This window comes from Triplophysa dalaica, chromosome 23 (genome assembly GCF_015846415.1).
Source record: "Triplophysa dalaica isolate WHDGS20190420 chromosome 23, ASM1584641v1, whole genome shotgun sequence".
Taxonomy (NCBI): Eukaryota; Metazoa; Chordata; class Actinopteri; order Cypriniformes; family Nemacheilidae; genus Triplophysa; species Triplophysa dalaica.
Window position 1 is genome coordinate 12,441,374 of NC_079564.1, and position 26,698 is coordinate 12,468,071.

The 26,698-nt window shown below is 37.4% G+C and overlaps 1 protein-coding gene across 1 annotated transcript in view; it reads right to left on the reverse strand.

The window, feature by feature from the left end:
• LOC130413530 (collagen alpha-1(XVIII) chain-like) overlaps nt 1-26,396 on the reverse strand; it is a 64,896-nt gene extending 38,500 nt beyond the window's left edge. The window contains 4 exon segments of the mRNA XM_056738809.1: nt 3,014-3,396; nt 3,399-3,560; nt 26,018-26,094; nt 26,188-26,396. Coding sequence (XP_056594787.1) covers nt 3,014-3,396; nt 3,399-3,560; nt 26,018-26,094; nt 26,188-26,216 — 651 coding nt within the window. The 5' untranslated portion in view covers nt 26,217-26,396.
• Between the last annotated feature and the right edge of the window lie 302 nt (nt 26,397-26,698).

A 26,698-nucleotide genomic window follows, 5' to 3' on the forward strand; every position in this document is an offset into this window, starting at 1 on the left:
TTTTGGATTTCATCATTCTGAACATGTTCGCCCTATGTAACAGGATAACCTAATGAATGGACAGGACTTTCCCATAATTATCTCCATAAAGCAGGAGATTCTCGTTATTATCAGAGACAAAAATCAGGATTGTAAGTGATATCCAATCTGCTCTTGTCACAAGGTTTTGTTTTGGGGTCTGGGGCCTAGTGCACATGTATACGGGTATTTCCATATACGAATTCCTTCATCATTTAAAAAAAAACGTCAAGAGCGTGCCAAACCAACAGGTGGCGATATAACCCTAAAAAGCCTTGTTGACCAATTAGAGGCGTGGAATCTGACGTCAAAGAAGATAATGGCGAAAAAGAAATCTTCTGGCAGGAGTCTTAAAAAAGTTTGGTTTTAGTGAAGGAGTAGCGTGTTTGTTTGTGGATGAACAACCAAACCACATAGAAAATTTGTCTGGAGAGGACATGAGTCAGTATTAGCATTCGTCAGAAACATTTTGGGGGGTTCAATAACATATTCAGATAACATGCAAAGACTTAAATTTTCCAAAGTTTGTCATCCCTTTTGACCACTTCTGTACATTTCAACTGGGCTTGGTGGTATATTTGTGGTGTTGTTGACCTGTGGCATGTTGGAGACGGTGATGATGTTTAAAGGCCTGCAGACAGAAGGCAGCTGTAACCGTCCTCGTCTTTAAAGGACCGTTTATTCAGCCAGTGAGATAAACAGTCTGCATGTTGACTCAGCGTATGCAAATCACATCCAAACACATCCGGCCACACACATTGACACTGAAAGAGATTCCTGACGAATGGACACTCTGAGCGGATCTGAGCGTTCTCTTGTGTATGTGTACTGTCTTTGTGTTTGTGTTCCTGCGTTTGATTTTATGCAAAGCCTATTTTTCATGTCCAAACCGATGATAAACACATCTCAGAGAACGGATACTAAACTGATTCATTCTAAACAGAAGATGTTTTTCTCCCTTTCAGATGAATCCAAAGTCAAATCCAAATGCAACTAGAGGACGTTTCTACAAAAAATTCCAAACTAAAGGTCATTTTTGCAACCACGACAGATAAATAAAATTCGAGTACTACAGTACAAGACCATGAAGATTCTGCATAGGAAATAAATGATGCACCAAACTGCTGCATCAGAGATAGAAAATGTTGGCAGTCCGTAGAAAGTGCAGTTTGATTTATAAACCTGAAGAGTGGGCCAAAAACTACTGTCTATTTAGAGATCTAGTACAGTCTATTGTTACTCGTCAAGCCGAAGTGTGTTATGTGTGTATCTTATTTCCCAACATGGCAAAAAAATGTTATATGGGCCAATGGGATATGTCAATATGTCAAGACAATAACATTTCGTAACCTATTAAAAGTCTTTTGGCCAGACTTCCGGGGCACATTGTACCTTGTTCTCTCCAAGAATTGAGTAGAAAGGACTGACCAACATGTCTACAAACAATTCCTTTCTACAGGCCTTGTAAAAGACAGGCACTTCATGACCGGTTGCAAGCAAGAACCAATAACACGGGACTCCAGTGACTCATGACCAGGTGTTACGCACCAGGTGTTTCAGACATGTATGATAACAAAATAAATGTAGAAAAAATATTCTGCGGAAATAAGTTATAGTCTTGTCTCTAGTGTCGTAAGAACGCCAGGTTGTCTGTCTTGTGATGTTGGCCAATGTTGTTCAGAGCACGAACGAGCCACATGTCAATGTCTTGACTTCTGCCGTGAGCTTTGATGGATTATGTGTTCCATCTGTGTTGAACTTCATATGTCGAATGTGAAACAAGGTCAATTTTTCACATCTGAAGAACTTTTATTGGTTTGTAGATGTTGCCTTAATGATCGGCTTTATAAAAAGAAAACACAGCAGTTTCATTGAAAATGGAAAAAATGGTGATTAATGAGTTCTGTTCTTCCTTTTCATGTGGTGGGTATTGTGCAGAGAAAAGTGTTGTGTGGGAATCAATACTTGAAGTTTTAAGATATAACACAGGGTGACATTTAAACATCCCAGGCACAAAATCTCCTGTAACAGAATGCACCGTGAAGAGGTTTAACTAAAACCACAGCATCCAATCACTCATTTAATCAGGATTATTTTAATCACATCTGAGGTTTTTTTCTATATTTAGTTTATATCTTCAAAGGCTTTAAAACCAACCAATAAACAGCACATTTTTTCAATATTGACTTAAAGTGATTGTTTACCCAACTGACCATTTTTACCAGTGTTTAGTTCACAAACTCTATTAAGCTGCCCACATAGACCATCTTAAGACACCATAGGCGCTTCTCGGTAGGTGATCCCAGAATGCATTGCAGCAGACTCATATAGTTTAAAATATAAAAAAATATTCTTTATAAATATACTTGTATTTCAATAAATACTTAGCAATATAAAATATTATAATATTAACATATTTCCAGCTAATTTGAGACAATATATATATATATATATATATTTAAAGCATTGACATTAACCACATAAATTATTTATTTGTTAATTTAAAAAATAATATTTGTTATAGCTTGGAATTGAATTAAAATAGTTTATAATAATAGTTTATTTGCAACATACACAAGATACAACTTGCAGATCTCGTCAGCATTTCTTAGACAAGAAAAGTAAAAAAATAACAAAAAAGTAAATAATCATAAAATAATAATAATAATAATAGAATAGGTGCAAATGAAACATAACAATAGGAATCTTTTATACATACTTTTATATTTTTATAGAATGTATAGATAATTTATGTAAAGAAACAGAAATCTGAATATAGTCAATTTTTTTTATTAATTTATATTTTAAAACTAGGAATCTAGTGTAGGTGGAATGTAAACAGATATCTGACTTCACTAAAATCAACTTTATGTGAGCCCTTAGAAGAAAACCGCCTATGTAGGCAGCATACAGAGAGGCACCTTCCCGGGGTTTGAAACAGATCCTAAGCATTCTTCCCCTTTATACACATCAAAAACCAACAGGTTCAACTTACCACAAACCGCTCCAGCCTCGTGCCTCCAGCATTCCCTATGAAGATCCCGGAGCTGGGCTGAAACGAGAGGCCGTCCTGACTCCTGCGGAAGGCCACCCTGTGGTGCTCCTCACAGTCCATGTACAGCTTCACCTCTTCTCCCTGTACAGCCAGCGTAAACCTGGCCCATCTTCCCGTCAGTTCACCCATCTTAAATGAAGCCGCCTCCTCCGTGTGTGCCGCGCCGGGTTCGGTGTAATAAAGTACCACACGCTGCGATCCATCTTCTACAGGTGCGAGTGCCACTCCTAAGTGAACGATCTTTTGGAAGGCGTCGGTGATGGCGAAAAGGACTCCTCCACGGCGTGTGGTGGGCTTGGCCGTGACGATAATGGCAAAGTCGCGAAGAAAGGGTCGGGGATGAAGGAGCGCGTGAGGCGGCCTACATTAGCATCCGGACCGAAGCTGTATGCAGGGAAGCCTTCGAAACCAGTGACGAAGGAGACGGAGGGGGGCAAGGGCACTCCAATGAGCTCTGTGAGGTCTAGTTGAGTACTCGAGCCCCTTTCTATAAAGAAAGAGAGAGAGAAAAATTTAAGTGTCAATCTGGGTTCAAATGGGTCAAAAGTCTTTAACGTGAAGCTTGTCCTGTGTGGCATGTGTGTGTAATATTAAAGTTTTATTTTCAAAATGCAAATTGTGTACAGTACGTTTCAACAAACTTCTGTATAAATGCATATTTTTTTGACTCATGTTTCAACTCATGCTGATGATTTATCGCAAAATGATGGTCTTAAAACCCCCCCGCGCATTTTCCTGTTTATACGTTGGGAGCCAGCCAATAGCCATTCAGTTTTATTACTGCACACATTTTATCCTCAGTTGCAAACCCCCGGGCGTCCCCGAAGGTCTCTACCTCTTCCACTGCCCTCCACTTCAATGGGCTTCCGTTTTGAGAAAAAACCCTCTCTCTTTCCTTTCCAGCCGAGAAACCAAAACAACCCCATATGCCCAGATCCACCAGGCCCTGTTCTAATCACGGTTCAGCATCATTTACATATAACCAAATATAAATCAAGCAAGCTAAGCCTGTATCGGCTTCAACAACTAAAACAATAACGGTTGAATCACAATTCTTGCATTTGCTAAAGTTCTGGCACTGCATAGGATCTTGGGAGGACCAGCATTAACAATTGCACATTCTGGAAGGGGGGGCCGCTCGAGCCAGGAGCATCTGGAAGAGGTTAACATGTGCTAATGGGAGCCGTGCTGTTGAGAGCATGCCTCTAAATTTGCCAATGGAGTGCCACATGCTCTATATCATCTGAGGGCAAAACCCCAATACCACTGGCACAAAGCTTCATGCTTGCAACATGGATTAAACAGTCAATTTTTCCAATCTGTTCAAATTTCCAACTGGGATTTTGTATTTTAAAATGCATTATGTTGGGAATCCAGTAAGTCTTTTTGTCAATTTCATTGTGAATGTTTTCTGTTTTACATAACAACATGAACCAATCTAAACACATATTTATCAGTGCTTATACAAGAGGTTTCACAACAGCTGGGATGAATATACATGACTGAAGAGAGACTGTGAAGTCAGAAAACAGAAAAAAGGGTATCAAATCTTACAACTATAGCTACCATAGGTGGTAAGTACGTTAGTACATACAGTAACCACATTATAAACCATGTACTGTATCATACTTTAATGCATGCACTGTTCATTAACACATTTTAATTATTAAAGGGGTCATACGGCGCAAATTCATGTCTTTCTGTGTCTTTGTGTGTTATAAATTGCCAATGCATGTATTTGACACGTAAAATTGCAAAAATGAAAGTGTCGGAACAAAAGATGCATTCTATCTAAAAGCGAATGCTCACCCAGACCTGCCTGAAACGCTTTGTGTAACCACACCCCCACAAATCTACGTCAGATCGTGGTATGATTTAACTAAGAACGCCCAAATGTATACGCAAGTAAGTTGGGCGTACCTGTCAGTACAATTGCTTTGTAACCTGATGTTCCAAATATGGTAAGAGACGTTACATTGCCGTCACACGCTTACAATTTTCAACCAATCACTACGCACTGGTGAACTGGCCAATCATAGAACACCTCGCATTCCAATTAGTACTAATAACTAATAACAATTAGTTATGAGTGTTAATTAATATAACCAGTCTGACGCCATTTGATACGGTGTCATTAAAATTTAATCGATCCGCATGTTTTTAACTGACTTTACTAAGTGAAGTTGACGCAATTGTAACTGTTTATTGCTAAAAGCCAAAGCTTATGCATACACTTGCAAGGGGACCGTCCAATCACAACAGCCTGAGAGGCAGAAGCTGGCTGATATGGTGTGGGTAGGACATCTTCACACACACACTCTCAGCGGGGAACCAATCAAGACAGAGTTAGTCAGCTTTACTTATCACAGCGTTTCGGAAGGAGGGACTTTATATAGACTGGAAGAAATCCAGTCGTTTTGTGAGAAGAGGGACCACGGTGAACATAGACTTGAAATATGTGAAATATAAAGCGTTTTTTATTAAAAACATGAACATCCACTGTTAAACATCCCAAAAACATAATCAAAGCCTCTAAAAGAGCTAAAGACTGGGTCTTTTAATATAACACATTGATAAAATTAGTTGTTTCTATCCGCCAGCTTGGACCAATAGTTGGGTTGCTTGTAAATTCAGCTTTATATAAGTGTTTATACAAAAAGACTCTCTAGACAGAATTTCCCCTGGTCTGTTGTGAAAGTGAAGTGTGAAAATTGCAAATAAAATGAAAACATTTGAAAACAAGGCTTATTTATTGCATTTACAGACCGGTGCACTCCCACAGCAGATGGTCTCTATAATCTAAGTGGAATGAAAATTAGTCTACCTAAACCTTCTGAATGAACAGTTTAAGGCTTGAGCTATTGGGGTTTAGGGGGTTGAGGTCAAGTGTAATGACAAGATGGGAGACAAGGAGCACATTCTTACGCGCTTTCAAAAGAAAAGAGAAATCTAAAGTAAGCCATAACCAGTGGTGGACAGTAACGAATTACAATTACTTGTAGTTTAAAAACAGTGTACTTTTGCTTTTACTTGAGTTCATATTTAGTGCCGTATCTGTACTTTTACTGCGCCATTTTTCCTCACATTGTGGTCGCTACTGTATATGTTTAATTTTCATGTGATTGGCTAAGGAGAATAATCATTCCCGTCACGTGACCTCCATTGAAATCGCGCATGAAAACTTGTGTCACACAGATTAAAAGAGATCTGCCATCAATTTAGTTTAATAATGGAGGAGTATGAACGTGTGCGGCAAGCAGGGCGCTTATCAAACGGTGGTTTTGCGCGCTTGAAAGACAATGCGGGAAACAATTAGAAGGCTTGCCCGAGATATGGAGAAATATTGAGTTCCTGTATCACTACGTTCGCCAAGTTTCATCCAAACGGCTATATCATGAGACAAAATTGTCCCTCTCTCTCCAAAGTCTCTACACCAAGTGCCCTGGCCTTATAAGTGTGTAGGGAACATATGCGATTGGAACGCATGCGAAGCAGTTTCACAAAGTGTGCATTACCAGTTATAATGATGTAAATAATATTCAGTTTTCTTGCACAGTTCGATCGATTCGCTTAAATAAGGCGTCATTAATACATCGAAAGAAGACACAGGGATTACTTTTGTTGCCTATCTCTATTTTGAACTTTTAAAGACATTAACCTGTTGACTTGCATTTTTGGAAAACCATGGACCACAACTCCAGTTTTACTCAATTACTTTTTTAACACCAGTACTGTTGCTTGTAATTGAGTACAATTTCAGCAATGTAACAGTACTTGTACTTACAGTAAGTACAAATTTCCAGTATTCTTACCACCACTGGCCATTGCAAAGCGATCTCAAAGTCACAGTTAACTGACTGTCTCATCAAACCAATGTCCTTCAGAGAAATATTGAAAAAATGAAAAAGGTGAATTACATGAAAGTGCCTTTGACTGAGGTCCATCTTTCTTCTTTACTGAACAAGTCTGGATCACACTATATTTACCTCAGCTCGAGTCTTCTCGACCTCCATATGCACATTTCACAGCTATAAAAACAAGGTATCCCAAACTAATATAATATAATACTAATAATATAATAAGTTTTCCCAGCACCAAACATTGCTTCTCAATCTATTTCACATTAGCATTGAAGATCTTTCCACATGTGGTCCAATGATACGTGATTCATTCACCGCACAAACAGCCAGATCCTGTGGATGATCAGAACCACCGCAAATCATGAGCAAATGGAAAGAAAGCACAAGACAAGCCATTTGTTAAAGGCGAAATGAAATCTATATTGAAATGCAGATAAAAATGAATAAAGGAAACTAAACTGATTCTAAAGGTGGGAATCACTCTCCAAATAAGACTGTACAGCAGAAAGGAAAATGACTTACACGTGTTAATGCTGGAAATGAGTTTTGTGGACAGACATATATTGCGTCCATGAAGGAAACAGGAACTCCGTTAAGTGGATGGTTCTCCCGAATTTTTTTTATTCACGCTCATGTGATTAAAAACCTGTCTGACTTTCGGTCTTCTGCAGAACACAAAATAAGATATTTTGAAGAATGTGGTACCCGAACAACATTGGACCTCATTGACTTTCATTGTATGTACACAAAACAACTGAAACATTTCTCAAAATATCTTCTTTTGTTTTCCACTTAGGAAAGATTCAGACACTGGTTTTGAATGAAATGAGGGCGAATTCTGTCCAACTTCGTGAAATGTTGCTGACTGTGCATGACTTCAACCTGAGCTCATGCAGCTTATTGTACAATTGCAGTGATTTCTTTTGGGTGTAGAGTTTGGCTTGTGGAGATACAAAATTTGAGGAAATGATGTAAGGCTGCAGAAAGAGAGGCTGATCAGAAATGAAGTACTGAAGTCAGCCAATATTGGAAGAACTTTGGGTCATCTGAGGAGTTCCCTTGATTCTATAGACCATTCCCTGAGCCTCAAGCGAGAGAGCTCAGATGAGATGACCTACATGGAGCAAAACACAGGCATTCCATGATTTAATTGTGAGCTCTTTACAACATTAAAAGGGTTGGACGCTACAAGATCTTGTAGATCTGTCGGTTCTCACTGGTGTTAAATCAACACCAAATGATCAACACCGCAACATATGCTGTAAGTATTTATACTCATATAATTAAAATTCACATAAATTATTTATCTGTGTGGAGGTAATGGCTTGCCACATTTTCAACATGCAAGTAATTGGTTCATTTTTTTTTTATTAAAATTGCGCACCGTACAACATATATATAGGTCACATCTGACCTTAGCTTGAGGACACAGAGGCCAAAAATGGTCAAATCATTTTTTCAAATAGCTTTGCAATAATATTATCCTGCCACTCCCCTGATGAGAAAAATGTGGCATTTACCAGCATTTCCCTCCTTCTCATACTTTCGTCCAGCGGATTTCCTACCGTCTGCCTTTGATTTCAAAGTGTACATTGCACAAGAGACAAATGAAATTTATGCATTGTGTTAGGGTAAAGAATAATAATCACTTGCACGTAATAACAGTTTTTTTTTCTAGGCTACTCGCTGTGTAACACTGACATTGACAGATATGCGGTGGGAATGATTGCAGATATTTACAATATACAGTTCAGTCCCACAGATGAATGACTCACTTTATTATGGTAAGCATACGAAACAATACTTTGATTTTGATGAACTAAATTGTCTTATTATAAACACTCTGTTTTTTACTTCACAGATCTGTTATGGTTTAGCTGTAGTATCATAAACATACAGATACATCACTGTAATGTCTGTTGAATGATTAAGTGGGATGTGTATGTGCTTTGACATTTAAATCGCTTTACTGTACTAACGCAGATTTACATATTTACATTAAAAAATAAACACACACAGCTTTCCTTCCTAGCATTAAGCATACACATTGGCATTTCTGTGGTTTTATACTTTGCTGTGGTTAAATTTTCCAGCTAGGAGCTCAATGAAGCCCCAGTTCGCTCTGATTTTTGAGTGAACTTTCCCCAAATGACATTACTTGGCATGCAAAGCACAATAATAAACTACACATGTTCCATAGTGCTTCTGCTCTATCTCAATTCTTTCATAAATCATGTTATTATGGTTACAGCATACTGATGTAATATGGCATTGAGTAAATATTAAAACATGCAAGTGTAGATGTCAATCACAGAAACCCAACCTCAATTGAAAAAGTTAATATTTTGGTTTATATATTTGATTTTTGTTTCATCCGAGAATAAAAACAAAAGAAAAACAAAAGAAATTGTGTTCTTTAAGGATACACATGTTTAAACCACCTAAGATGGGCTTCATCATTCAACTCGGGCAAACAAAAAGTTCAGCAAAGTTTAATAAACAAATCACATCTTCTGTCCTACAATGATACGTTTGTCTGCAGTCAGCGCATACTCATACTGAGTGCCCATTTTGTGCAAATGTTACCATCATGACTAATAAATGACCTTTAAATAAGGAAAGTATCAGTCAGAGGAGGATAGTTATTCAAGAAACTCGTGGAAGATCTGACATGTAGCTCTCTTCCAGTAGTTCAGTTTGTTTTAAATACGACGGTGTGAAACAGGGGACGGACGTTACACAGTTGTGTTTGTATAGACAGTATTGTAATGCAGGTTTCCTCACAATCACAAGTGGAACTTGAGCAGAAGCATCCTGGGAATGCTGTATCATTCACAAACATTCACACCATTTACATTTACGCATTTAGCAGATGCTTTTATCCACAGCAACTTTCATTGCATTATCCTGTACTTAGGTATGCAATCCGCTGGGAATCGAACCCACAACCTTGCATTGTTAACGCAATGCTCTTACCACTGATCTACAGTAAAGCTTGATTTTATACACATGCAACTTAAATTTGATAAATTTATAAATTTACATTCATCAGTTTGTTAAGCTGTTCCACGGGTTACTGTAGATTCAAGATTTACATGCAGTATGACCCATTGGGTGCCAAAGATGAGTGCCAACGGCCTAAGAGAGGTGTACAGTATTCACTCATCCACCTTCATCTTTTCCTAACTCTGGGGGAATCTCGAGGGGCTTTACATCAACATTTCTCGGGATGAGGGCCAAGACTCACACAAGGAAGAAGTGTACTGAACTGAGATCAGTACGAGAGAGAGAGAGAGAGAGAGAGAGAGAAAAGAGAGAGAGATGTAGGTAGGTAGGTAGATGGATGGATGGATGTTTAGATAGAAGAAACTTGAAAACAAAACGGAAATTAAAAAATGATAATGATTGATCATATTTGGCAGATCACCCTCCAGTTGATTCATTTTGTGATGCACTAATCGTCCTGACCCTTTGCTAAAGCAACTGACCGTCTTTAAGTTGTTTTTCAACTCTTCCAAGTCTTGAATTCATTGGATCCCTGACTGTGTGTCGAGACAAAGCAAAAACAAAAAAGACAGCGGGGTGATATCAGCCAGCAAGGTAAGGACCAAACTAATACAGATGTTGTTGAATTAAAGGGAGCACATGAGGAGGTGCTGACAGGCAGACTTTATTACCCCACATCTGTTTTTCTGCTCATTACAACCGTCTGCCATGACTCCCTTCATATCCACAGTCAAATCATTCTATCAAGATCTGTTTATACCTGTGCCAGGGTCCCTGCACTAATATTATATCTGATCTGTTGAAAGACTTGGGGAAGTCAAAATGAAAGCTTGACTGTATTCTAAAATTTCAGGGACTCAGACTTTCATACATAGATTCGAATTACATTAATTAGGGTTGAATTTCCAAACCTGAATGAGTATCTTCTGCAGCACAAAATAATTTGTTGGTAACCAATCAACATTGACCCCTGCTGACTTTATATGGACACAAAACTACTTCGCAAGATATACTGTAAACACTGGTCCAGAAGCACTTCGGTTTTATTTGTATTTTTAAAAGAGCTGTGTCGAATTTTCAGGAGAATCTACTGACAGAAATGCAATTTAATATATGTTACTATATCATAAGAGGTGTATAAACACTTTTGGCTAAGAAAAAAAAAAACGCAACAACATCTTTGTCCTTTGAGAGCCGCCGTAGTGCTTCGAAAGGGAGAGCCATTGGTTGCAATTTGCAATCTCGCCACTAGATGCCGCTACAATCTTTATTTATCTAATTAAATTTAATTCTACAAATAAATCTGATCTTGAAAGATCTGAAAATCTGAAAGATGTTTATCATTTTGATTTGATTATAAATGTTCTGTGTTTGTATGTTGTTCAACAGTTTGTGTAGCATTGAAACAGGAAAGTTCTTCTGAGAAGTTCCGGACAAGCGTTGTTTACTAATACTGACTCAAAAGGTGATTTATCTTAAATTTTATACAAAACAGTTACAGATTTAACAGCTTTATCACGATCTTTACAAAACAAATGCACATGTTCATCAAATGTGGGCTTTAAAGTATTTCATATAGAAGTGACCTCAAAACAACCAGAACATAAATCAAAGTACCAGGAAAATGTTCTTGTAAGCAATCAGGAATAAGTCAAAGCAGTTTCTGTAGAAGGAGGATTTGTGTATACTGTACAGCAGCACATATTTCATCCTCCAGTTGTGTATGTGTGTGTTCACAGATGTACACCAATATTCTCTTTCAGTCCGACTCTAACAACACCTCAGCGTAAAAGCTAAAAATAACCCATGCTACCTATGTTAACAAATAAAGCTCATTTTCTCTTTAAACATCCACCAATACATTCTGTACTTACAGTATGGTCTTCACAAATTTAGACATACTGTCCCTGTAACAAGTTTACAAAAATGTACTATTCTTTTTTTGGATATGGTATACAATGCATATACCATTTCCACATGGGTTACATCCTCTGACATACCAATTTCTGTCAGCGTCTCTCTATCACTCCCTTAGTTTAGTTTTCCACTATCAATCGATCTCTCCACCGTACAGACACAGCTTATGTAAGACATGAAACAGACGTTCAGACTTTAAGCAGCACATTCTTGTGTCGTTTCCAGATTCTCAAGAAACAGGAGCAGCCTCTCAATCTAAAGCACTACAGGCCAGCGTTTAACAGAGCAAGAGTTTTGTGTGTCTAAAAGGCTCGTGGATTAAAACGGTAACATGAGCTTTCAAACGACTGCTGGACCTGATAAAATCCTCTGCCCCTGACATTCTCCAAATCTGTGAGGCGTCTCCTTTATTGCAAACCCCTGTCAAGCACAAAGTCATATTATTCTGTCAAGAGCTAATAACAAAAGATTTATAGAGCCATTTCAACAATTTTTCTTGGGTCTAGAAAATGAGGTAACTTAAAGGTAACGAGAGTGCAACACAACATGATTTTTAGCTATATCTGATTATATAATTATATGTTTATTGAAAGACATTTCCGCAAGTGTTGCTTGGAATGCCCACTTTATGCCACATTACCGACACGCCCATAGACTGATTAATCACCAAGGACCATGGTTTCAGCTAAAATACAGTCAACCTGTTCTTGTGAGAGTTCGTGAGAATTCAGGACTATTTAACGAAGTGGCTAATTCGTCTGAACCCGTACGATGTAAATTGTACAAAAACGTACGTTTATTAGAAAAAAGCAATACTCAAGCCCCTCCCCAAAGTTGACCCTAAACCTAACATCATCGGGGCAAAAGCAAATCTTTCCAAAACGTATGAATAAAATTGTAAAAATTCATACGAATAAGCCAACTCGTAGGGTGAGATTGCGTTGTTACTGTTTTACTGAAGAAACAATGTCACATCTTGGATAACATGTAAATAAACAACCTGGATGCTTCTATAGGATTGTGGACAGATGCACTCAAAAAGCCATTAGAAACTTGAGTTCACTAATTTGTCATTTGCTTTGCCAAGGAAATCTACAAAACATCCAGGAAAAGTCTAAATTTGATTTAATAAGTCAGAAATCATTCTAATAATAAGATTTATACAAACATATACTGTTTGTTGACAGCCAACTTTAAACTCACTTGGACCCGGGCTGTATACCTCATAGTCAATTGCTGGGTGGTAAACATCACATCAACTCTAAGGTCAACAGCTGTGTTTAAGCAGCTGTAGGGTCAAAAACTTGAAACAAAGTGTTAGAGAAATAAGAGCCCGGCTTAAATCACTACGGCACCCTGTTTCCAAACTGCAACTTCTCAACCTGGAGATTTAAGCTTAAGTGTGAAGCTTTCCAAAGGGGTAGGACAAGAAAGAAGGGAAGATGGGAACACCATAGTGCAGACTAAGATCTTATGTATTGGTGGGTAGATTTAATGCTTTTTAGCCAAGTTCATGCTTTTTAGCCATGTTCATGGTCATGGGTTCAATCCCTTGGATTTCACATTATTAAAAAAATGCAATGTATAGTACAATGCAATTTAAGTCGCTTTTGATAAAAGCGTCTGCCAAATGTATAAACATGTAAAATGCTTCTTTTGAAAATTATTTCCTCTGCATGCTTGTAAAAATTATGTCTAGTTTAAAAGGATGAGAGAACAATTGAATAAAAAGTGATGCATTATCACATAAATGTATCACTTAATGTAAAGGCAAGTGGCTTAAGTCATAATAATGTCAACCGTGAGTTATTTGGAAAAAACAAAATCCTGTCCAATGGGAAAATGCAACATCTCAAAGCTTTCAGTAATTTATGAGATTTCAAACTGTCTCAGGTCATAACAGCAGACAACATAAGCTGGCAGTAAAAGCCATCTTTAGAGTATATTTTATGATCGGAGCCACAGCCCTCTGGGCAAAGCTCCAACATATTGTTCTGGGGTTAAGAGCAACCTAGGTTCAAGTCCCAAGTCTTTTTTTTTCCTGATCATGTGCCCTCTTTCATCCTAGGTCACTTTCTGCCTATACCCCAATGTACACTTATAATACGGTCGAAAATGACCAAAATATAAAAGAAAAAATGAATTCTTACAGTCAGCTCTACTCAAAAGGTGAGTCTGCTGGAACTGAAGAAATCTTATTAAAAAAAAACCCACTTGAGATTATGACACTTTGGTATGTGCAGATAGGCCACTTTTCTTAATTTTAAAATGTACGACCACTAAGAAGTGTGTAGATTACACAAAACTAAAATGGAAATTGTGTATAGTTGTTCAAGGAAAACTCATTCACATCCCCATAAGCTTCACATAGCACTTTTTAAACTCATGCGTTAAACTCATGCGTTCACTCAAAACGGTTTCTTGCCTGAGGAGCAATCATTTAAAGCAGTCAATTTCAGTCAATATCTTCAATTCTTCTGGATATCTTACCTAGGAGGTTCTGTATTACAAACAGCTTCTTCTAAGACTACAGCATCCTATAAAACTTGTGTTCTATCATCCAGCCCGTGGCGATCCATTCTCGCACTTGTTAGGGAGTTGGCCATAGCTACAAAACCAGACATTTGGAAACAAGTTCATAAGCTCTTTAGTGATGTTCACAAGTTCCATCTGGGTCTGAGGCAGTTTTATCCAAATAACAGATTAGTGTAAGAAGTGAGTAAGTACAACTGTTATCACTTTACATGACCAATGAATTCTGAGAACATTTCACAGATGCTTCATCAAATGACAATTCATTCTGTGCAACTAAAAGGACAGTCATTTTAATTCACGTCTTAAATATACACAAAAATGTCACATTTGAAATAAATGGCATAATATTTATCTTCTGCAGTATCTGGACTTTATACACTGCTAAGGGAACACTCAATCACCACAGCATAACACCAAGTCAGTTAACCTTCAGAAATATCAATCCGGTAAGGAAGCATAAGTGATTGTGAATCATTTTCACTTGTTTTCTTGCAAATAGAAATGACAACAGATACACTGGAGAGGCAACAGCAAGGGTGGTCTGGGGAGACAACCACAAGGGTGGTCTGGGGAGGACCCTCCTCAGCTGGTCTCACAGACCTCCACGCGCTATGAAGTATGGGGATGAAATCCTCTGATCTATTTTCAGATCTTATGCTGGTGGAGTGTAGTGCAGAGCCCTCCTGGTGCATGATAACGCCCGTCCTCATGTGACCAGAGTCTGTAGGAAGATTCTGGACAATGAAGGCACTGATGCCATTGACTGGTCTTACGTTCCCCAGACCTAAATTCAGTTGAGAACATCTGGGATCTCATGTATCCGAAGCCGTCAAGTAGCACCATAGACTGTCCAGTAGCTCGCTTATGTTCTGATCCAAGTCTGGGAAGAGATTCCACAGGACACCATGTGGCATCTCATGAGGAGTATGCCCAGACATTGTTTGGAGCTCATACGGGCACGTAGGGCCATGCACATTACTGACCAACATTATGAGTTACTGTGATGAAATTCAAACAAGTTGCATCGGCCAGTATTTTCATTTTTTTACAGCAAATATACTGTAATTCCTGCCATGAATGTGTTTTTGATTTTGGCCTTTATTGACCATTGTCACATTATTTTGTTCTCACATCTTATAGCAAAGTATATAAGTGAAGAGTTTGAACCCGGATATTCCGTTCATTGAGATCTAATATAGCCGTTAGCCGCTAGCTTCATAGTTCTACAAGAATTTATTAGAAATCCTGCTGTAGCTTATAAATCAGAAAGTCCATTCATATAAATCAGAATTTGAGGATTTACAAATCGGTTGGAAAGAGTTATGTTAGTTCTCATAGATATATATAATTAGATGCCGCATTCAAGTGCTTCAGGAACGTAGACGTGTTCGCCATCTTGGAACGGCCCACTGACATCACGCACAGTTGACTAGAATGCCCCAACACCCATGGCTGTGAAAACCACTCAGATTTGAATTCCGGGAAAAAATGTGTTAGTGTCGAACATAGTGTTTGAATTTACAAAACAATAAATAAGTTTTCATAATCATAAACAGTCAGCTTGATTTTGAGTGTTAAGAGACCGGCTCACAACATTCCAATATGGCGGATGACCTACTTATTACAGCCCATAGAAACAGATGCTAATGTGGCATCTAGTTATTTATATCTATGACCGTTCTCATCAAATAGTGCTCTGCTGTAGCGGTTTTCTCTTTCTCCCATCTCCTTTACGATCTGTATTTTTGAAACGACTCCTCACTCACTAACCCATAAATTCAAGGTGCATAATTCCCTTACTGTTTAATTTCCAACCCAAACATCCTGTTTGAAATAGAAATGTCTCAACACAGGAAAAAAACTGTGCTTGTCTAGCAATTCCATGAGTTCTTTAAAATTTAAGAATAATGTTTGCCAGTAAAGGGATATTTGTGACCCTGTCTGTGAAAACCAGGCCTTATTATGAGATAAGGAGCATCAAGTTTGATTTCAACCATTAATTTAACTTTGACTTCAACCAAAGATTAATTCTCTGACAGGACGTCTTACTCAGCAAGTACTAAAGATATCATGGTTATATTTTTACAGAATGTTTACATTATATGTAGAAAACAGTAAATCACAAAAATTGCTTTAGCTGAGTCACATTTAATATTATCGAGCATCCAGCTCTTCTACTTAAAGGAAAGAGTTCTCTTTCTAAGCTGACCCTGTTGTTATTTTACACCTGTGTGATCTTCTGCAAAACACAAAAGAAGATTTTTTGAAAAATGTTGGTAACCAAAAGTCATTGGTTCCCATTTACTTCCATTGTATGGACAAAAAAACCAATGGAGGTCAATATGGACCAACTGTTTTTTGTTACCAACATTCTTTAAAATATCTTCTTATGTGTTCTGCAGAAGAAAAAAAGTCATACATGTTTGAAATGAAATCAGGACATATAAATAATGACGTAATTTTCATTTTTGGATGAACTATTCCTTAAACCACTTCACTGTCAAGCACATGACATTGCCTACTTTTTCTTCTTACACCATGTCTACACAATGTGGCACATCCAATTTAAAATGATAATGGGCTCCTTTGATGCATTCTATTGTATTTTGTTATGTCACATCGCACCGTGCCGAGTCTGGTGTAGACATTGTCTTAGCCTTTTTACCACCCCATAAAAAAGGACTCAAGATTGGACCATCTACAGGAAATTCTCTGTAAAAAATAGGTTACAGTGCACATGACTCAAAATAATAAAGAAAATATCAAAAGATATATTCATGGGGTAAAACCTTGCGCTGCCATCACAAACAAAATTCTCCAGAGCTCCAGCCAGAGATATCAGGATGGAAGAGGATTTTTGATTTATGATCTTGGTTGGTGTCAGCCAAGTGTAGAATGTTACCAAATATACAGCCGTTGCAAATCTAGCGCTAAGATACTGCCAAGTACTTTAGAGTAAACACTCTCTTTCTTTTCAGTAGTACTTTCTCCAATGGCGGCTGGTCAATTATGGCCTCAAAAATTATCCAGAGAAGAAGACTCTTTAACATGAGATCAACATACTATGTTTCAAATTGTAAAATCATTTTGAAATAAACAGATTTATTCACACTATATTCGTCTGGTAGTTGTGTTCGCGTTCATTATTTAAAATTGTATTTTGTTAATTTCTGTGATATATTTTACGTGCGGGGTGATGGAAAAATTTAAAGAAACTTTAGCTGATAGTGTATCAATATTGAGTTTTACATGTTTGACCTTGTGATTGGACAATTCACAACCATTTCACAGAGAATCTTTTACTCACCAAGAACCCCGGTGCGGAACATTATGAAGTGTCTGTTTACTCTCTGTAATACTGTAGTACACTTTTTGGTACTTACACTAGTAAACTGTAGTAAATTGTAAAGCGCTGTCATATTGTATAGTTATATATAGATTTTATAAATGTTTTCAGTACTATACATAGTTGTTGTGCTTGTATAGCTTAACAAAAAATACATGACGAGACACCCGATGGACTGTTATTTTTCTTTACTTAACTAAAGTTAACTGAAAAGTAACTCTCGTATTTTGTTACAGAAGAGATGGATGTCTAACCAAAACACTAAACAGGGTTATTCTCTCTATGGTCATTATTAACAATTCCAGAGTTTCCCGAACACTGACTCCATACACTCCAATAGTGAATTGATAAACGTTAGAAAATAATGTATTATATCTTAATATTTACTATGATACGGTTCAAAAACGCTGAAGCATCTAGGAATTTTACTACAGTCTCCTATAATAATAATAAAGTATACTGCAATATAAACATGCTTTGATAGTAAAAACTTTTTATAGCCAAGCAGTGATTATATGTATACATCACATGTCAAATGGTTTGTTGCGCACCCCAGCCAACACTGGCTTTCTCTGTGTGCTTTAGAAAAAAAAAGTAAATCCCTGCATTTCAAAACTCTCATTGAATAAAACGAACCAATCTAATAAAAGTCAGCAAATGAGTTGTTAAATTGTTAAAGCTTACCCAAGGAAACTGTTTTGCCGTGACCATGGTAGTGGTTATTCTCTCTATACACACATTATCCTTGTATGTTGCATAGTTCAGGTTTAGAAGAACTGTAAGGGTTGTCTTTCTTCCAATCCTAGATTCTCTGCCAAAATATACATTTCTAGAACGATTTGGTGCAGTATCTTATGATTTCAGTTCCTTACGGCACTCTTTGGTAAAATAGTTAATTTTGGGATCAGCTTTGGAGAAATTCAGAGTTCCTAGTGTAAACTTTGTGACCCACAACAAATAATGAATGTTGGATATGAATCAGCATTTTACCCTGCTGACTCAATTGGTCCCATTAGCATCATGGGGATAACTTGAAAAGGACCATGTGGTTAAAGCTTCCTGGACCATCTGGGTTTATCAAAGAAAACTTTCTGTTGAGAGCTTGACTCCTTAACCGGGGATTGTAAAAGAGCCTCAAGCTACCAATCTAATGTTCTGATGGAACACTGATATTCATCTTAAAAAAACATTTAAAACACCATAATTTAGCTTTTGATAGCTTGTTTACATCTATAAACAATCAGTTGTATTCAAAAAGTCAGGTTTTTCAGAAGAGTCATTCAAAAAGAGTGCAAGTAGAACAAGTTGGAAGTGGATTGAAATCTTTGTTTGATTTTCAGTTTTCCATAATGATGGGTCTACCTAATATTTAGATGAAAGATAAATTGTACGTTTTTTTCTTCCCTTTATGGTAAATGTAGATTTGGTCTCATGGGACATTGCAATCATAATAAAAGCCTTATTAACAATGTATTGGTCAGTGGAGATTCTTGACAGTGATGGTTCAGTGGACATTCAGTATATGATATTTCCTTCATGGGTGTTATCTAGATTTGTTCCTCGAACGGTTGTTTTGAAAGTTAATGCTGCCTTTAAATAAAAAAACAGTCTACTATTGAGCTGTTGCTATCAACTCAACAGAGCCAATTACTTGGAACTTTCCATAAATCAATGGAGCAGATTTCTTGACCCACACATCATAACTCCAGCAGAAACATTGAGAATGCACGTGAACGAACCCCTGCCGTGCAGTTTTATAACATTGGCCGGGATTAGTTTTGCCTCGTGTATGGAGAATGTGATAATTGGGCTCATATAAACTGCCCTCGCAAGCCTTTTTGTGATGTGTGTACAGTATATTTTAAAGTTTTACTAGGCTGTTGCATCACGGCAATGTTATGTGAGCTGTACACGTCTTTAACAGTCTGCTCTAGACAAAGAAAATAAACATATCTGCAAAGTCAAGGAAGCTTTAGTGGCTTTTTCCATTAAGCTTTTAACAGCCTCATTAAGATAACAAGAAAGCTGTGATTAGGTGCTCAAGGATTTGTTTGGGTCTGGAGTGGAGGACGGAGACAAAAAACTCCAAACTTCCTCATAAGAAGAAAGTGTGATCCAGAACAGACAGCTGATTAAAGTAAACCGTGGTTTTATTTACAGGAAATCTACTGTATGCACATCACAGTAAGGTAAACTACCGTAAATATCCACCATTTAAAACCATTGAAGCAGGAACTTTAATGTAATAGATGCTTTTGTACCACTACGTATTCCCCCTCGTCTCATTTCCTTCATGTTACAAATCTATAAATGTCAAAACTTATTGCTGTGGGTTGAACTGATATATGGGTATAGGTCAAGAGGATGTCCAAAATTTCATTTCCTGCCTTTGTTAAAAATGTTGAAAACATGAACCCTTGTTGATAGACCCCCTATTGTCCATAGCTTACAAGAAATTTCCAATTACTCATTTCAGCCAGGTTACATAAAACAAGGAAAACGTCAGGAATGTGTTCCATATGTAGCAAACAATCCAGAAGTTAAGCATCAGTGCAAGTCATCTAAAAAATGTATTCATTACAGATGCTAAATTCATTTAGCAAAATGCTTACTCATTGTGAATTTCCACCAATACCCCTTTCTCTTTCTCTCTCAACCTCCCTAAAAACTCCACACTGAAAGATGATGACTGAGTCATAGCTTAGAATGTGAAAGAGGAAAGTGAGTCTTTCTTGAAAGATAAAACTTTTAAGAGTGAATGATACTTTGATGTTTTATTAAAAGGCAGGCAGCTGTTATTACTACATTTTGTTTATGTGAAGACTACATATCTTCCAATATAGTCAGCGAAACTGGGGTTAGTTTGAAATGGGTGTATGGGGGTGAGAAAATGTTTAAAGAGATTGCGCCAAAATGTCTCTTGCCATTCAAACGTGTATGACTTTCTTTCTTCTGCAGAACACAAAAGAAGATATTTTAAGGATTTTTGAAACTAAACAACGCGAGAGTACCAAATGCCTTGCATTAGTTTTGTGTCTATACAATAGAAGTGAATTGGTACCGTCATTATTCGATTAACAACATTACACTTTAAAACACGTAAAAAAGTCTTCCGCGGAACGGGTTTGAATGACAAGAGGGTGAGTTAATGATTTGGAATTAATTTACGTTTTTGGGTCAACAAACCCTTAGTTAAAAGTCCAGTTACACAAATGTGTTTTTGCATTCGAAAAACTAAAAACTGAAAACACGTATCTGCACATTTCATGATTTTTTTTGCCATTATTATTAGTCAGCCTTTATGTTTGTCACTGGATTTAGCAAATATCTAACCAATAAAAAATATTTAAAAAGTTCTTGTCAACTTCGACGCCACAGTGTGTAATCATTTATAAGTAAATGTACATAAAGTACAGTGACCATTTCCTGAAAAACAGCGAATTTGGACATCCGAGGTTTGTCTAAACTCACGTTGTTACACTTTATATTAAGGTACACAAATTAACAATTAACTACTTGGTTATTAACATGCCTATTGATAGAATGTAGAATGCACAAATTAATGCTTTGTACTGCACTACCTTATTCTGCTTCCCCTAATCCTACCCCTGTGGTGGAATGACCTGCCAGCCTCCACCCAAACTTTAGCATCCTTCACAACTTTCAAAAAACAACTCAAAACATAGCCGTTCCGCATTTATTTGACTAACCAATGTCTGGTTGTGGCAAAAAAAAATCATGTTGTTCATTCTCTCCCTTGCTTACTCCAGCTTTAATCCTCCTAGTAGCATGGCCTTGTAAACTAATGGTGCTGTTTAACGTGTAGACGAAATTTAAATTTTGCATTTATGCTATGTTTCATAAAATGTTTATACGCTCTCCTACTTGTAAGTCGCTTTGGATAAAAGTGTCTGTCAAATAAATAAACGTCAATGTACCCAATCCCTAAACCTAAAAACTACCTTATAAAGTGTTATTAGGAGTTTATTGAGAAAAAAGTCATATTTAATAGTTAGTTAATAGTGAGAATTGGTCCCTATTCTAAACCTTAACCACTGACATAAAAACACCTCAAAAAGTAAAAAACTGTGAAAACTCGCCCAACTGACCCTTATATATCCATATATAATGTAGGTTCTAAATAAAGACCACAAATGGGGATCACACAGTTATTTCCTGTGGACAAAGATCAGTAGCACAACTTCAAACTCTGCGTCAGTACACGGGTCAAATACCTGTACAAACAAACAGGTTGAGCACAATGGGAATTTGTTTTTGGAATGGCTGTGATGTGTCATGTAAGCCATTGAGTCATCCAGTCAAGCTTTCCTGTTTTGGTTTGTGTCTCATTTCACTCCTGCAGTCTGACTTCCCTGCCCGCTCTGCAGAACTATTCCTCTTACCGGGAGCTCTGTTTTTCACTGTTTCTGTTTGGACACTCCTGTTGTGATTACACATAAGGTGAGGTAGGCAGTGAATACAAACACTGAGAGGATCTTTTCTTGCTTTTTACAACCAGGAGACTAAAAATGGTAATACACAACTGAATGTATCTATCAAGAACAGGGAGGATCATATATAACACAGACAGAATTTACAGTACATGCTTGTTAAATGCTTTGTTATGAAGTCCATATGTAATGTCTTCTCTGTAAGGTAAACTTTACATACATGAGCAAACTTGGGAATGATCACACTAAGCAGTTCTGTGCACTGGTGGTTAACAACTCAAGAGTTGATACTAAGAAACACTACAGATGGTACACAAAACGTTGGCCATTCATGCCTCTCAAAAACAGCTGTAAGACGCCAAAAAAAGTCCACCAACACAATTTTGGCAGCAACTCCGTTTTCATACAGACAAAATGATAAATTAGGGGATTCACGCCACCAGCAGCTTCCCAGAATAACACTGGAACTGCTCTCCAAGGTAGCCTAAAGAAAGTCCAAATCTAACAAAAGCATTGTCTTCATTGACTTAGTCTCAAGTTAGAATGAAAGAGGCATTATTATCATCAGGAAACTAAGCAAAAGAAAAGTCTCTGGTTAAACTCTTAGCCACTGTTTTCTCCCAAACAGAGTTAGCATTTCCCACAGTGACTCTCCTGTTCTCTACGCCAGTTGGGGAAAGGATGAGACATCTCCTTACCATTCTTGTTTGGACACTGTTACACATTTCCTTTGAAGGAGTTTTATCCGTCACTTAATATTTTCCACAAATTGATGGCAGATACTTCAGCATGGAGGAAGAAAAGCCTTCTCACTCTCCAATTACATTACGCAAAAGGCGCACACACATTTCATCTGCAACTGACCATGCCCTGTGTATTTCGCTGTGGTGAAATACACCACGAAACACTGCAGACTAATATGTAATGGTAAGAAAGTATCATCTGGAAAAATTACAGAAGCAAAGATGCCATCTTCAACTCCACGGAAACGGTCACCAGTTAATCATATTGGACTCCACATTGTCCGTCTTAGTAAGGTCTGTAAATGATAGATGGAATGAAGGGCATGGCTTGTTTTATAGAAAAAGCAGGGTGGTCTTCGAACTCTTTGATTTTAACTTAAAAGAAGACAGATACAAATAAAAAAACAGCCTTACACAGTGTCCAAACCAGACGTTACTAATGTAGAGTCAATTGTAGCTCGCCGTGTATTGCCAACACGGGTATGAAACACATGTTAAACATAGATTTTCGAACTTGTTGCAATGTTGCATTGTGTCTGATGTGGACACAGTGTTAGACAATTACAGTTTTTATGTAATTAAAAGATTACAAGTACATAGGAATTAGGGCTGACAAACGATTAATCGCGATTAATCTCTTCCAGAATAAAAGTGTGTGTTTACATAATATTTGTCTGTGTACTGTGCATAATAATTTTGTATTTCAAAAAACATATACACTTTCACACATATATTTAAGAAAAAATATTATACATTTATACACAGTATATATATATATATATATATATATACACAGATTTAAGATAAACATTTTGGTAAGTATAAATGAATAGATGTAAACATTTCCAATATACACACATTCTTGTGTTTATAAATACAAAATAAGTAAGCACAGTACACAGATATATATAATGTAAATGAAGACTTTTATTCTGGATGAGATTTATCACGATTAATCACGATTAATCGTTTGACAGCCCTATTAGAAATCATGAAAAGTGGTTTATTTGTCTTAAAATAGTATTTATTTTCTGAGAGACATGTCTCTCCTGTACAAATGTGCAAAGGCAATCCTCCAACATATGGGTTAAAAATGATTTAATCTCTATTTCTTTGGTAATACCTGTTGACTGCATATCATTTTGACTACGTCGTACTTAAGATAATAAACAGTAATATAAACACGAACAGGGTAGCGCCAAACTCCCACATATAAAACCCCTAGAGAAATAAAAAGGAATGTATTTTCAACTCTATCTATGCAATTTGCACCGGCATTGAGCAAGGCTAATGTTGGGTCAGTGTAAAGTGAATGCTTCTGAAACAAGGTTATAGACTGAGTAAGATCCGACAGTATGAGATTATCTCCAGTTGAAAATTCTGAGATAATGAGAATCTAAAAAAAAACATTCCACAAAAGAAAAAACTGAGCAGCCAAGATCAAATACTGTGGACACGTCAGCATTAAAATTTGAGCAACAAAGGCCAAACCCTGAAAACAAAGGTCTAAGTTATTTAAGATGTTAGATTTGAGCATCAAACAAACATTTGAATTACAAAAGCAGCTGCTCTCTCCCACTACATTGTAAAGGGTCGTTTCTGTGGCAACAGCTCTATTTTCCCTGTGTTTACAGCTGGGCCTGGAAATATTTGTCCCAAATCAGTCTGTCTGGCCAGCACAGAGCTCTAATGGCTGAGTTCCTCGGTAGCCTACAATCTATCATTATATATTACAGCACATCTTGGGAAATGTAAATCACAATTGGACTCAGGAGCGATATTCTCAAGGGAGAGTAACGTCACACTCAGCCTTCTAGCTGAAGTTCACGTTAGCCGGAAAGGCTTTTATTCTGCATTTGCACTTATACCTCAAATATCATTGATTTCTAAGCAGAGAAATGGCAGTGTTATTGGAGCCCAGTAATAACAGCCAAACGATGTCTCAAAACATATTAAGTTTGTTATTAACATAAATGGAGGTCAAGAATGCAATCCTCTGGCTCCCGTCCCATTTGAAGTGAGTGTGAGCAGCTCTGCATTATTTTACACATGGAATACAATACAGCTTTTGTGAGCATTATGTCATCCTTAGGGCATAATTACAGTCATAATGGAAAGTTGCAAGCTGTGTCGACTGAAGTGAACTAACGGAGTGCCAACTTTCTGTCATTATAAGGGTAATGGAGGGAAAAAAATCAGGGTTTACCCTGTGTGACCACCTTCTGTGAACTTGAATTCCATCACAAAACAATGCACTTAAGATATTGCTATTAATACAGCAATTCAAAACGAAAAAGTCATGCTAGATTGCTTTTAATACTAAAACATGTATTAATGTTTCATTGACAAAGCTTATAAAACGCTTAACATATATTCGTCGTGCATTCATAAACACTGTAAGTGGCTACTAGATTGATTCCGAGGGTGTCACGTGATACAAATGTTTACCTTAAATGCACTGTACGGTTGGACACGTTGGATAAACTCGTCTGCAAATGCATAAATGAAAAGTATACTTTGCAATAACGCAATTATGTTTGTTAAAGCCGTTAATTCAAGTGATATAACAATTTAAAAAACGTTAAAAACGTTTGCGGCATCATAATAAACCAACGTGCAATGACAGTTCGAGTGGTGCAGGCTCAGTAGCCTACGTCAGAGATGCCACTGGTCCAGAGCGCATCGACACGCGCGTATCTGCGCGCGCTCAACTTCATTCATTCAGCTTCGCCTATAATTTTTATTTATTTATGCTGTTATGGTCATTATCACTGGCTAAACAGCCGGTTTCTTATGCTGTTTTAATGTGTACAATGTATATTCATAACTCAATTTCAACCAGCTACAGCTTGAAATTCATCAAAGAATGTGCGCTCAAGTAGGCTATTACTGAATCTTTAAATATACACGAGTTTTCCCAAATAAATACAACAAAAGGTTAGACATTTTTATATGTAATAGCAACATGGGAAAAATGACCAAGCAAAAATTATCAGCGATTTGCCAACAGTTTCCCACTAAAACCTAAATCCTAAAACCACGCAAACGTGCCCGTCGGTATAAAACACGTAACCGATGTGACATACCGGACTCGAGGTGTTGAAAGGCAATCCCAGGAGAACAGATGCAAGCAGTAATAATACTCCAGCACCACAGTGGGACTCTGCTGATGAGAAATAAAATATGAAGATGCGACATCTTTCTCGATATGAAATGAATTAACATTGGAATCGGAGATGAAGAAATCAGACATCACCTCAGCGATGAAACACTTGCACGACCCATGTCGCCAACTTCAGTGGTCCCGTCAGTGAATCAACTCGTTCAGTATCCCACTCTTCTCCTCTCTCGAGCACACACCCACCCGGTATTGCGAGGAGCTACACGTGAACAAAGGCTGTCTCAGTTCGTCCAGACTCCCTCAAACACTGAAATCCGACTCCCCGGGATCCCGTAGACCACCGTTTTAAACAGCACTGCCCACCTACAGATTCAAATTCATTCTAGCAGAAATCTCTCACCTAAGGTCATTTTTAAGGGCATGTACAATAACATACACACATGTGTCCCACAGTGGTAACCACAGGTGTGTTTCGTAATCTGTGTTCCCCTACAAGTAGAAAGCCTAAAGAATAGTGTTATACCTTTATATGCCTCTGTGGCCTGTTTTCATTTCTTCTTGTCAGCCTTGTTTTATAGTTACAATGTTAACGTAAACCATTACATTGTCTATTTTACAGCAGGATCTATTTAAGAAAACATGCTCC